This window comes from Brachyhypopomus gauderio, chromosome 6, assembly GCF_052324685.1.
Source record: "Brachyhypopomus gauderio isolate BG-103 chromosome 6, BGAUD_0.2, whole genome shotgun sequence".
NCBI classification, from domain to species: Eukaryota; Metazoa; Chordata; class Actinopteri; order Gymnotiformes; family Hypopomidae; genus Brachyhypopomus; species Brachyhypopomus gauderio.
Window position 1 is genome coordinate 4,716,337 of NC_135216.1, and position 13,692 is coordinate 4,730,028.

Sequence of the window (13,692 nt, forward strand, 5' to 3'; positions counted from 1 at the left end):
GCAAATGAATATATTTAACGTGAGTATTTCTAGAAAAGTCAAATCTAGAAACCATCAGAGGTTGGCATTCCAGGTTCAGAAAGTAAAAGTCCTCCCCAAGATTTTGCTCAGGCTTCCTGGATTGTGTTGATTCCTTTAATTCTACCTGGCTTGCACTAATTAGAAAATCCAGCAAGCTTGAGTAAAATCTTGTGAAGGACTTTTACTTTTTGAACCTCAAATACCCACCTCTGGACCATATAGCCTAGATCCAATCTATGATCAGGTCTGCTTTCCCTAAATGTGCTATAAAATTACAATTTACTTACCGCCTTAATAAAATTGTTGTGATGCAGACACCCGAGGTCAAACACTAGATTTCTCTGCTTGTCCTAGGGGTTAAAAGATCTGACTGTTTACTCAGACAGCGTTATTGTTGTTGTTTGGTCTAAAATGACATCAGCATCAGACAAATTCTATGAAATGCCAATAAAGTATCCTGTTCCCATAATCATTTCTTGTTAGCATTCACACCCTACCATATACATTTTTGAGTGCATGAATAGACATGTGGTTTATCTGATATACACCACCCCACTAATATGAAAAGGATTTGAGCCATTAAGCCTCTTTCATAGTCCCCAGAGTGAACTTAAACTTAATAATCCCTTCCAGTGAACGGACAATAATTATAGATCTAACAATCATAGAAACCAGAATGATAAATTCAGTGAAATTGACCATTGCTGTCTGTGTCTATCACATAGTACATAATACATTCATTGTGCATTATGTTAGAACAATGAAAAGTTGTCAAAGAACTTGACAGTGTAATATCTGCAGTAAAGCTAATATGTAAAAGACCCAACTTAAATATGCAGGTGTACTAAAGGATTTGCTAGAATATATGTCATGTTTCTAAACTGTAAAATGTCATGAGTTCTGCTTCTCATAAACCATATATCCAACCCTTGAATATATACTTCACAGACCTGCATAAAAAAGACTGCAGTTCTTTCTGAAAGAATTTGGGCCAAATGGGAATTGCTGAATTATTCATCAATAAATTGGATTCTGAAGAGTCAAATGTTTATTTTTGTTTATTTTATTTTGTTAAAAATTATTTTATTTTTTTTATTAGTGGACAAAGGAACTTGAACATTATTGCATAGTGGTGCGGACTATTATGCATGCCAAATTTAAGTTGATATGTATTACATGGCAAAGTCTGAGGAATTCTTATTTAGCAATGCGAAAAACCCCAAAAATGGCGCTGTGTTGGTTGAACACTTCTCAGCCCTGGGTCTGCTGAACACGTGCCATGCTACTGTTGACTGTGACTACAGGCTGGGTGTCTACAGTCCCGGTTGGAATCAAGCAACATGGCTGGACAGTAGCACACATGATAACAACATACGTAATTATGTGTTACAGTCAGAACAGAAGCATTATTAAAACTGCTACAAAAGAAGAGTGTATCTTCTACAGTCGTTACAGACCATAGGCAGGTAGACAGAATCGATGCTTACTCGTGTGCACAAACCAGAACTTTGTACAGGACTTTATTTATTTGATTTGAAACATTGAAATTACTTACAAAGCAGGTTTGCAATGTTCTGCTGTAGCTGGTGAGACACACAGGTACTTTGTGCATTTGTAGAATCTCTAACTGGGGCAGCATATTTCCTGAGATCTTAGCCTTTACTTGCTAAAACAGTCTGGATGGCCTAATGTTTTAAGGCATCACTGTACAAACCAGATGCACATATGACAACTTCAGAGTCCTGTTTATCTGACCCTGCGTACCGATGTTCATGACCTCCAGGGATGGAAGCCTGTTGAACCCAGTGCTCTGGAGTTATTTGTTAGATGTGTCAGGGGAAGAATTGGAGATAGCATGCCATGTCTCGGAGCACAGCTCGCATATTACAGGACTTGTGGCCACCTTCTCCACCTGCTCGGAGATGGATCTGCAATGGCTGTCTGGTTGGCTTCAGTGGAGGCCATTAAAAAGTGTATTCCAGTTCTGTGTATATTTTTAAAGCAAACAAAATATTTATAGACTTGTGTTGCTTGGCAGCTATTGGGGTAATGTGTTTACAGGGACACGGACATGAAATTACGATGTTATTAATGCACACATCACACATCCATCAAACTACAGCCATTTTTATGTCCAATTACTTAGTCATTTCCAGTAGGAATGGAACCTTAGAAAAATGGAAGCGATGCTATTGGACTAATTTCACAACTATTTCCCCCTTTTTTTCCCAAAGGCAGTGACAGTAGGCACTAGGTCTGAACTTGCAACAGCATGGCAGCTGCCTCGCCTCAGGGCAGTTCACCCACCCTCCCAACAGGTGAGAGAAACGCGTACTGCCCATCAGACGGCCCTGTGCTGATTACACACTCACGCCAGGCTGCTTACTGCTGTATTGAATAGTGGCGATTTCATCCAGTTGAATGCAATTGCTGTTGTCAGATCTGGGGAGCCGCATGCAATAACTCAACGGAAACTTCAAACGAAGGTATTCGGAATCTCCATGCCCACCAGGTGCTTTGTCACATGAGGTGATGGATGTAGTAAAAAAAAGTCATCTTTTTTTCTTCCCTAGAGCACATTAGGTTGGCTGTTGAAGAGTTGGACAAAACTCCACACTATGGACACTATAATACATTGGGCCAATCCAATTACATGGTGAATGTATTGACAGCAAGACACTGCAGTGTTTTTGTTATAATTAGGGAAGCAAAATATCTAATGGCAATTTGAATATATATTCAGTGCAATCATGAAATATCATGAGATATCAAAAACAACTGGCAGGATATTCATTATATATATATATATATATATATATATATACTTTCTTAAAGAAAAAGTACAAAAACATTTAATATATCTATATATCTTGTTCAATTAGTTGGTGCTTGAGGTTGTTAGCTTTAAAAAAAAAAAAAAAAAGTTTCTGCAAACACCCTTGACTGAAATATGAAGTCAAGGTAAAAAAGAGGGAATACTCTTCCTTTTTGTAAAATCCCAGAGCCACAGTGCAAAAAAGTATTTTTGCCACCTACTGGTCAGAAACGTCGACACAGAGTAAGGCAATACGATATACAACAGTAGAGGGCAGTGAACACTAAGTTTCTGGTCACCACAAAAAAGTCCCAAATCAGATTTAAGAAATTACATGACAAAGAAACTACTACTAATGTTTACATATTTTTATGTAACAAAACACTCCTCAGCATTTTACAGAAAATATTTACAGCATAAAAAGGGGGAAAGTCTAAATATATAACTGGGAAAACAAAGAAGTGCATTATATATTTATTTTTTAACCACTAGAGGACATGTCAAAAGGGTAATGCTGAGGAAAATCGTGAACGACTTTCAGGGCCTCATTGTACAACTCCAAATCTGCAAAGAGCAAACAACAGAATGAATAATTGGACAAAACATACTAGGTTGGTGGTATATTGCTGTAGATTAACAACGATCAATGTGATTAACGTACCAAAAGTAATTCCTCTTTCCTCTCTAAACTGGATGTATGCTGCAGCCATAACTGTGTTTTTGTTTGACACCATGCCAATAACTTCCACAATCCCACTCAGCTCTTCATCCAACTAGAAGAGGGGAAACGGAAGATGAACGTGATCTGGCCTTGCAGTTACATAAAGCTGTATTCATCTTTAAAGTGCATGTGGTGCAGACTGGGTGGATAATCTCATTAGGACACAACCCGTTGCAGTATCTGTGTAACAAGAACATGTTTTGGGTGAACACGTACAGGTTCCTTCAGTTCCACTGAGGCGCTCTTCCCCTCTCCATCAGACAACGTGAACGCCTTTCCAGTTGGGTAAACCTGTTCAAAGAGACATGTGGCCTGAGTTAACCCAATAATGCACATCTCACTCCTTAACTAACTAGGTCTCATTCCAGGAATGAACCTTTACTTTAGCCAGTAGCCTATAACCGAATCAGTGTCAGCAAAAATGTAAGCAGAACGTTTTTACTCCGGTTACAGTAGCTACATTGGACAGAAAGCTGTAGAACATTCTTTAGGGGAACCTTTTAACCCAAAATATTGACTTTAAAGTTTAAAATATCAGGCTAACAGGTTAAACAGCAAGGCCAGCCGGCCAGCTACAGACGGTCAACACTCACCTTCTCCACGCGTCCGATCAAACACACTGGACGGTTGATGTACTGATAAAGCATAGATGTATTGACTCTCGGTTTTGGTGATTCAAACACGCCTGCCATTTTGCGGGTTTATAGAAGAAACACGTATTAGACCCAAAACGAACTAACTTGAAAATACAAGGATCCGAGATCCGAGAGTAAAATCGCGGGCAAAAAGCTCGGTCCCTTTTGACGTAGTTCCTGTTTTGACGTGTTTCCGCGGAGTGCGTCGGTGTAAACGTCTCGTGAGAAACAGATTCTCTGATATCTGTTAATTCATGTTCTTCAACACCACCAGTATCAACTGCACGTTACCAACACCAATTTAATTACCTAGATATTTTTCTTTCTTTCTTTTTTGGTGAAGCATACATAAATAATGTATGCATAAACTAACTCCCCATCTTATATATTTCACAACTCAATACATGCGTTTGTTGTAGATACAGTTTAGTCGGTCCTTGTTGCATATTTTTAGGTTTTAACATGAAAATGCATTTTTCTTATATAACTAATTGTACAACATAAAATTAAATAGATACATTAAGAAACATGCTGCTTTGGTTAACTATCCTAGCCTATCCTAGTTTCCACTCGGGCCAAAAAGACTGCAACACGATGCCATGTAAACAAAACTTGAGCAAGTTTTTTATTAGTCATCTTCCTCTACGTTCTCCCAAGTACTGAAACATGAAACATAGCTAACCGGCTATGGACGTGTAGTCAAACGAGGCGCATATAGGGTGTCCGTGACCGGCGTGCCGGTCGTTAACAGGCGACTGAACCGTCTCGTTTATTTCCCTGTAGTTTAGATAGCGCTAACAAACGCCACGGTAAGTAGCTAGTGGGCTGTTGCTAGTCGACTAACTAGTGGCGAACATCGCTGTTCTATCATTTCCTGTTGTATAGTTCACCAAATATAACGTTTGGAAAGTTGTACTTTAAAGAAGTCACATAATTATGTAGCTAGTTGGCTAACAGCTCTCTACTACCTGCTAGCTAACGTACGGTAAACTCTTCGACTATAGCGAGATGTTCAGTTTTTTGGGACTTCGGAAGGACTCGAAGAAATCGCCGTCCGAGAAAGAGAGCGATGGGTTCGTCATTATTGGTGAGTTGTACGATACAACCGACTACGACTCTTCTCAAATAAGACCGCTGCCGCGGGCCTGTGTTTGGATATGAGGGCTAGCTTGTTAGCTAGGCTAGCTAAGTTCGTTTAGTTAGTTTGGTTAGCTAGGCTAGCTAAGTTTGCTATGTTAGCTAGGTTAGCTAACTTAGCTAGGTCAGTTAAGTTAGCTAGGTTAGCTAACTTAGCTAGGTCAGTTACGTTAGCTTGGTCAGCTAGGTCAGTTAAGTTAAGTTAGCTTGGTCAGCTAGGTCAGTTAAGTTAAGTTAGCTAGGTCGGCTAAGTTAGCTAGGTCGGCTAAGTTAGCTAGGTCGGCTAAGTTAGCTGGGTCGGCTAAGTTAGCTGGGTCGGCTAAGTTAGCTAGGTCGGCTAAGTTAGCTAGGTCGGCTAAGTTAGCTAGGTCAGTTAAGTTAGCTAGGTTAGCTAACTGGTGAGATGTTGAATAACTGAAGTTTTTCTGTACTTCCATCAACGGCTATGTGCGCGCGCGCGTATTTTGCGTGACATTTCGGCGTTGTCAAGGTAACGCGCTTCTTTTATAGTTTCTTTAGTCCTTTTCTTAGTTTCTTTAATTTGTGGGTTTGTTTTATTATTATGGCTTTACCCCAGTAATACTTTCTTGCCAAAAGAGGGCAACACAGCAATGCTTAGTGAATTAGCAACGAAGGCAAAACCTGTTGTGATTATGTAGGCATCAAATAAAATAAGACGCACGGCTTTAGGGTTTTTAGAAACTGTCCTTTGCTCTGGGTCTGCTACTGTATTTCCTTAATCCGTGGAATACATAAAAAACCAACTCCCTCCAGGATCCTGGCTGTCCCAGCATGTGAAATAGCCCACTCTACAAACCTTACACAGCTAATTAAAAAGATATCTTATCTTATAGTGAAAATGAAACTTTGTGTATATCCCATGACACTGAAGCTCCAGAAAAGACTGATGGGAGTTTCCTAGCCCAATCTGTTCTTAAAAAGTGACATCATTTTCTTTTCATCCTGTGGCTTCAGCTTTGGCTTCTCTGCAAGGAGCAGACACAGATGGCCGGGGGTCGTTTGTGTGACTTGGCTAAAGCCGCGATTTCAAAGCCAACAGTTTCTCCCACATGAAAGCAACATACTGACCTCGTCCACAGACATTTGTGGGCATGATTTTCCAGACACCGATTAAATTCACTCTTGGACTCATTTGGGCTGTCTGGTGGGCCTCAACTGAAAATCCTTGTTTGGTGCAGGATATAGACGTGATCTGTCACAGTTGACCAACAATCTGTGTGATTCAGTAATCAGTCTGTCTGCTGGAGATGACCAGCGGACTCACTGGGGATATACTGCTGATACAACAGTCTAACCACCGCCCTGTCCCTAAGGATGGTGTTGACTTAGCCATGACAATCTCCTCCTTATACCATAGAATATACAGAAACCGCCTAATTTATAGCTGCAGCATTTTGTAGTTTGCACCCTGCTGGATGTTTGGTAAGATTTTGGATATTATATTGTGCAAGAAACACTCAAGCTGTATAATTTTTTTATCCGGATGTAAACTCACTATGCAACTTCCATTCACTGTCAGATATAAGGTTATTGGTATGTAGGTCAAACCCAGATGTATATTTTAAGTGGGTGCATGATGATGGTTCAAATTGGTGAAGGCCAAAAATTGGTGAAGAAAAAGGTATTAAGATAGATGGCATCAAATGGAAATGTGGAATATGAGCAGAATAGAGATGAGCAAATGTCTGGAAAAAAACATTCACTAGTGGTTTTGGACCTCACTCTAGAGTTTGACATGTAGACCGGTGATACTGCAAAATTCATCCAAGGTGATAACAAACAGGAAAGCCAAAGAAAGAGAAAGTTCTCATAACCACATGTTAAACAGTGGTTAGTTAATATTTGTTAGAGGTAATAGAAAAACCAGTGTAATTCAGTCAGACATGGATTACATTCACCCCTGTATTGTTTTCCCAGCAAGTAAACTGGCTTGAAAGAACACACAAGTGTGCCCAAGAGCCTCTTTGCAGTTATTTTTTCTCTTTGTCATGCCAAAAGAAATACATCTGCTCATGTGTTCTCCTTTTTTTTCACATTAGTCTCACATTAGGAAATGTGATGAGTAAGGATTAGGCTTGTTGCTTAAGCTACGGGTGAAACGATCACAGCCAATCTGGCTTTGAGACCTCAAAGGCGGGCCTTTGTGCCGGGCCTGCAGCTGACGCTTTCGAGAGGAAGAACCCAGAACACTCTTGTACTCCCGAGCAGCTGCACTTCTGAGGTTTCTCTTGTGTCTTGGCTTCTTAACCTGTACTCCCAGTATTATTGAGCCGCTTTGCTGTAGACACCAGCGACCTTGTACTTACTTTTGTTGTGGTCTTAAAGGCTGAAAACGTAACTGGAGGTTTTGGATGTTAGCCAAGTAATGTGACTTGTGTCCAGCATCGAGAAGCCTGGTTTATATTTCCAATAAACAGTCTTGAGCTTTTAAATATGATGTTTAGTTATCCATTGTGTATTCAAACATCATGGCACTCCTTTGTTCTAAAAACAGAGCCAAGCTTTTCGTGTCATTCTAATTCTGGATTATCCCAAAGTCCCAAGTTGAACATTTGCCCTTTTTTCAGGTTAACATGACTTTTGATTGAAACCTAAATATTTGCCCTAGTAGTTACCCTAAGCCAGAGAACTCTTTGCTCGTTATCAAGCCGCACTGGTCATTAGCCAATGTTTGTTTTCATATATTTAATGAGTTTTCTTTGTCTCCTGAAGGGTTTACAAAACAGGAAAGGTCAGGCTTCAGCACGCAGGGTGAAGGTGTAGGGCTGCAGGGTGTCGTTGTTGGTTAAAGCTGGAGAGAAGGCCGTGCTGCATGTGCTGACACTACGTAAAGAGGAGAATATAGACGAGGCTTACTTTACATTGCATTATTTATCCGGGCAGTGGATACCTTTCACTTTGGGGAAAGACATTCCTTACCAATAACGTTGTGGTACTAAAAAACCATTCTTGCAGTGTGTAAAGCATCAAAGGTGGTTGGAGGGGTCAGTTTAGGTCTGGCCTGCTGTACAGTGTTGTTCCTTAGGAACCCCAGTCACTGTCTGCATACCAACAATTGTGCAGTTGTGTATTTTGTAGCTCGGAGCACACAACGTCGGGGACGCGCAGCTTCAGTAGTTGTGGCACACCCCGCATTGTTTGCGCCCGGCCGTGACTTTGAGAAGTCGAGCACCTAATCCGAGAGCGGCGTGGCCTGGTACGCCATTAAGACCTTCACCCCGCTGTATTGAACACGCATGCTTTCTGCAACCATGGACACCAGAGCTTAGCGAGATACTAGTTACGGGGTATTGTGGCGAGATCAAAAGCTCACCACAGATAATTGCTAGGCCCCGAGCACTGGGCTGAGTCAGAGTGTGAGAAGCCCACAGAGGATAGATGTGTGCTTGGCAAAGCACTAGCAGAAATAAAACATAGATTCAACAAAGACGCCCAGGTGTATGATGCTTAACATTGATAGAGGAGAAGAAGAGTAAATTCTCCCTATCCCACCCGCACAGAATAAACCAATTATGAAAGTAGAAGTTATTAGTGAATGTTTTTATTGCACTATGGAACAGTGCTGCAAACTCCTCAAGAATATCTTTGCATTAACGACTTTTGGATAGAAACACACTCTGGATATTCAAGATTTTAGAGGTATAAAGGTGTATAAAGTGTTGGTGTTTTCTAGAAACTGCCCATGTGAATTGTGTTTACCCAGGAGAGCTAATACTTTGGACTCCATTAATGTGATCAGATAACCATTTATTAAATGTAGATAATTCACATTATTGACTTAACTCTTTTAAATGCCTGAAGATTAGATCTTCAACAAATCTGCCCACATTGTCTTAACAATGTTTGCAAGCGTTTAATCAAAGTAATTTCAAGAGATTAAATGTTAAATTGACAAATTCAAACAAAACGTATAAAATTATTTCTTAACCTCAAATAGTGGACAAGGATTGTCCAGGCTCAGAACTGGGACAGTCCAGCATCAGAACTGTCATGATTCTTTTTTTAATGTAACAGTTGAACAGAAACATGTTTTATGTAGCTTTTAGTCTTAAAGTCCATATTGCTGGCATCTTTTTTTCACTACTTCATTGTATTAGGAGCACGATGATGTATTCTGTTTTTGGCATTTGACTGTGTGTACTGAGTAGGGTTCTTCTCCTTTCTAGGGGAGACTGCTGAGGAACAGAGGAACAAACTGAAATCAATTAACACGGCAAAACCATCCACTAATGTCATTGTGCAGCCTTCAAAGGTGAGCCCCATGCACGCCGGAATGTCACATAACCCAAAATGCTTTTATTGGTTATGTTTTACCAATTGGAAAAAAAAACAAGCAGGTATTTATTACCTTGTAGTCAAGTAAATGTCATGTTGTACTGTTATAGATGCCACATCTTTCCGTTGATCAAGCTAGAATTAACTTGATCAAAACAGAATTTGCTAGAAATGACTCTGTGCTTCTATTCAGCGAGCTGTGTCCCTCCTGTAAATGTGCAGTGGGTGTAGCATCCCTTGAGGGCAAGAGGAACAGATCCCGAGGCCTTTCTTTCAGTTCTGCTGGCCTTTTGTGTGGCCGGCAGGTGCCGGACGGGCCATGGGCCGGGCCCAAGGGCCCACACGTGTTGCGCTGTTATTCACCACACTGTTCCCCTGCGCTGCTTCCATATGGCTACGTGCACGTTTGCGATTTGTCCATCTATGCTGTGGGCTTTTGCGAGGACCTCCACTCTGTGCCTTTGGAACACATTATGAGTTTTTGGGCAAGTGGTGGGTGTGTGTGTGCGTGAGCACACATGCATATGTGCATGCGTGTGCGTATGGCAGTGTGGCACTGAATAGTATAACAGATTGTCCTGTGTACCATGTGTCGCAGGAAGTACAAAGAAAAGAAAAACACCCCACCACATTCACTTTAACCCATCATGCATTCAGCTGTGTAAAACTCGCATAAGTGCCGATATCATGGCTGTTGAAACATTGTTTGAGCTCTAAACTCTGATTTGCTAAACCTCCACTTATTGATTGGTTGATTTACTGAATGAATGATCTGCAAATGTTTACAGTGATCTAATAATTTCTTGATTAGGCTATACTGATTAGATGGACGTATTGCGGACATATGTAAGCATGACTAGCCAATCACTGGGATGTTAGATAGTTTGTGTCAGAGGACACCGGTATGGTAGAATAACAAGTGGTCCGAGATGTCTCAGTGAGAGATGTACTGTCTCCAACAACCCCAGAGAAATCACCATTTCCTGCAATATCTTATTTGCATTTATTATCACATTGATCTTATGTACATATAGAGAAATGCATCTGAATGCTTGTAGGGGTTAAATAATCTGTTAAAACAAGCTAAAGAGGAAAAAAAGCATGCAGCATTATATAATGTATATGCCTATGAATTGCCATATTTAGGGCATTCAAACTGGAAACATGTTCAGTTCTTCTGTAAGCAGAGATACAGATGGCCCAGGGCATCCTGCACCTTCACACAATAACCCTGGTTAACTGACAAACACTAGAGCTGCAGGTATGTCTACACACAGGCGTTTCCTTCCGTAGGTTGTTGCTGGGCTCCATTGACTGTCCTGTGCCATGAAGACTCACCCAGTTCAAACTGACTTTACCCTCAGAGTTCTGTGCCCGTGAGGAGATTCCTCAACCTATTTTGTGAACAATGCAAGAAAAAACAAAACAAAACACTGAATACTGACAAATGTAAAACAAGAAAATATAGATGATGGTGATGAGTGTACACAGGCCTCTGATATCTTCCCCTGTTATGGATCATTCTGGAATTTTTAGGGCCACTGCCAGTAAATCCACGTATAACACCATCACACTTCACAATTGATCGGTTAATAGTGTGTGTGTGTGTGTGTGTGTGTATGTAACAGTTAACATTTTGTTGTATATTGTATAAGTGCTTCTCTGGCTGTGGTATTGGCCTGACTTGGACTTGAAAACATTACTGCACTGATTTCTGCATTTAAAATTGAGCTTGTTTGGGTTGGATTTTGTGTGCCTTTTTATCAATGAAATACCACCTATCCATTCACAGATATGAGTAATCCTGATTATTTGCTTTTTGTCAGAAATTTCCACCAGTAATATAAATATAAGGTGAACCATTATTCATCCCCCCACCCCTAATTCCACTCTTTAAGTCCAGCTCTTAGAAGGTCTGTGTTGCCACACAACATCAAACGAGAGAAATTCTGCACCACATCATAATGGCCGGTGTCTCATGTCCTAGACCCTCTTGTTTTGTGCAGTCTTCCAGTGCAGGGCAGAGCAGCTCCACCGAGACCATCCAGCCAGGCCCGGTGGTCCCCTCCTCCAGATCCGCTGCAGAGGCCCAGGGAGCGGAAGCGGCCCCCGTGCTCTCTGAGCTTCTCGGAGATATCCCCTTCACCTTAGCACCGCATATCCTGGCCATGCAGACCGGCGTGCCTCTCCTCCCGGAGTTCGTCCTGCCCCGGGACTTCAACGAAAACCTGGACAGCTTCTGTTATGACTTCACCCTGGAGAACTCGGTGCTCTGTGAACCCTGATCGCTTGCATTGAAAAACTCACCTGAGGAGTTAGATGCATGCAGGTTTTAGTCATGGGAATATAATGAATAGCTCCCTGGTGATTTAGAGATGTATGTGCTATAAACATATTTATACCAAGTGCTAATATCAAGGGGGTTTGCTAAATGTATTCTCAGGATTATGCAAATGTTGGCGTGACTTGAGTAGATGATGCATCTCAGAAGTTGTTAAATGTTTTTGAGATGAAGGATGTTTACTGTCTTGGGGGAAAAGATTTTAGGGCTTTTGAAAAATCTGAATTTTCATTTGTTTTTCAGTTTGTCATTGTTGATAAAATTATATGTGCAATATGGGATTGGGAGCAGATTAAAATATAATACATCTTTCAAGAGACATTGTACTTTCTCACAAGCCGGTAATGTTATGTACAAACTGCTCTAAATATACTGGGTATTACTTCAGTGCAAAACATCACCCACACACTTCAGCATGTTGATAACTCATCATTTCTTTTCCTGCACTTCATGGTCACACACAAACAGCAAATTACTGCAAAAAATTACTGCAAGAAAGGACTGTTCAACAACGCAGTTATTTAACATGTACGTGAGGTTGGAGGGCATGTAGATGTCTCCGTCAACACCACTTAAACATTTAAAAGCACATGTCTATTTTGAATTTCAAGAGTGGTTTTTGTTCAAGGGCTAGGCACTATGAATATAATATCTGCCACACAGCCATGAAGTAGGTTTGTGTGTGTAACAGTTTGGCAACATTTGTTTAGTTGAATATGCAGTAGCATTTCTATACGAGTGGATGGTTTTTAATGTAGTGCATGCTGCTATTTACAAGTTGCACTCAGAAAATTAATGAAAAATAATTCATGGGTCCTTAGTAGATTCAAAACTTGGTTTGTGGCATCTGTTTCTTATCATTATATCTGAGCATTTCCTTTATGGTCTGAATTTGACTGTATTATGTTTACTGTATGAAACTCAAATTCGTTTCCCTTAAAATGAATCCAGTTTTTGGATCACCCCAGTTTGTCAGCTGGTTCAGAATTATTTTCCTCTGTGTTTTGTTTATATGTCTGAAAATCATTTTAAGATCACACATTGATTTTTGCTGTTTTTTTATTTTATTTCATTTTACATTTTTATTTTGTTTATTTACATTTTCATTTTGTATAGAAGTCAGAATGTGCTTTCAGCTGCTCAATGTTCTTTCTCCTGAGTTATAAGAAGGTGCTTGTGCTTCTCACTTTTGGACACCAGAGTACAGCCTCCCTTAATTACTTGGTGTGAATGCTAAATTTAGTGTCTGAACCAAATCGGACGTACACAACCACATGATTGTTGCACAATTTTTGATTAAACATAACTGATTACTTTTGTTTAATCTTTAGTGTCTCAATAATGTCATATGCGCCAGTTAATATTAACTTTATATGTATAAGATATGTTAAATATTGTAGTTACGTATTTTGCTAAATACAGGTTGCTCTGTTTGAGTAACCAAGGCTATAAATGTAATTTATAATATTTTATTACTTATTGTAATTACGGTAATCATCCCTGATATAACCCACGACCCAAACTTAAACAGTAGAGAGGCTTTATCGGCTGAAGAGTCGATTCTCTACGTTCACCCCAAGTGCTAAGAACGCGTTATAGAATAGTCAGAATCCATTGGATCGTTTGCTGTCACTCGGGAGGACCAGCCCAATTTCATCACTCGACAGACCAATCACTGCCACGGCAGACACCGTGATGTCCCGCCCCCTCCTCGCAGCCAATGAAC

At 40.4% G+C, this 13,692-nt stretch overlaps 2 protein-coding genes across 4 annotated transcripts; one reads left to right on the forward strand and one right to left on the reverse strand.

Moving 5' to 3' along the window:
• Positions 1 to 3,189: 3,189 nt before the first annotated feature.
• Positions 3,190 to 4,416, reverse strand: rpa3 (replication protein A3). The gene is made up of 4 exons (XM_077008215.1): positions 4,151 to 4,416; positions 3,774 to 3,848; positions 3,498 to 3,609; positions 3,190 to 3,400 (listed from the first exon to the last, which is right to left on the reverse strand). Exons 1-4 carry the CDS (start codon positions 4,247 to 4,249, stop codon positions 3,318 to 3,320), a joined length of 369 nt encoding a protein of 122 aa, XP_076864330.1. The 5' UTR covers positions 4,250 to 4,416; the 3' UTR covers positions 3,190 to 3,317.
• Positions 4,417 to 4,770: 354 nt separating this feature from the next.
• umad1 (UBAP1-MVB12-associated (UMA) domain containing 1) lies at positions 4,771 to 13,290 on the forward strand. Of its 3 annotated transcripts, none has more exons than XM_077008214.1 (4): positions 4,771 to 5,001; positions 5,168 to 5,279; positions 9,517 to 9,602; positions 11,632 to 13,290. In XM_077008214.1, exons 2-4 carry the CDS (start codon positions 5,201 to 5,203, stop codon positions 11,908 to 11,910), a joined length of 444 nt encoding a protein of 147 aa, XP_076864329.1. In that variant the 5' UTR covers positions 4,771 to 5,001; positions 5,168 to 5,200; the 3' UTR covers positions 11,911 to 13,290. The 3 variants fall into 3 exon arrangements, with proteins under 3 accessions (XP_076864329.1, XP_076864327.1, XP_076864326.1); XM_077008212.1 differs by having other exon boundaries at positions 4,772 to 5,001; positions 5,197 to 5,279; XM_077008211.1 differs by having other exon boundaries at positions 4,772 to 5,279.
• The last annotated feature ends 402 nt before the right edge of the window (positions 13,291 to 13,692 follow it).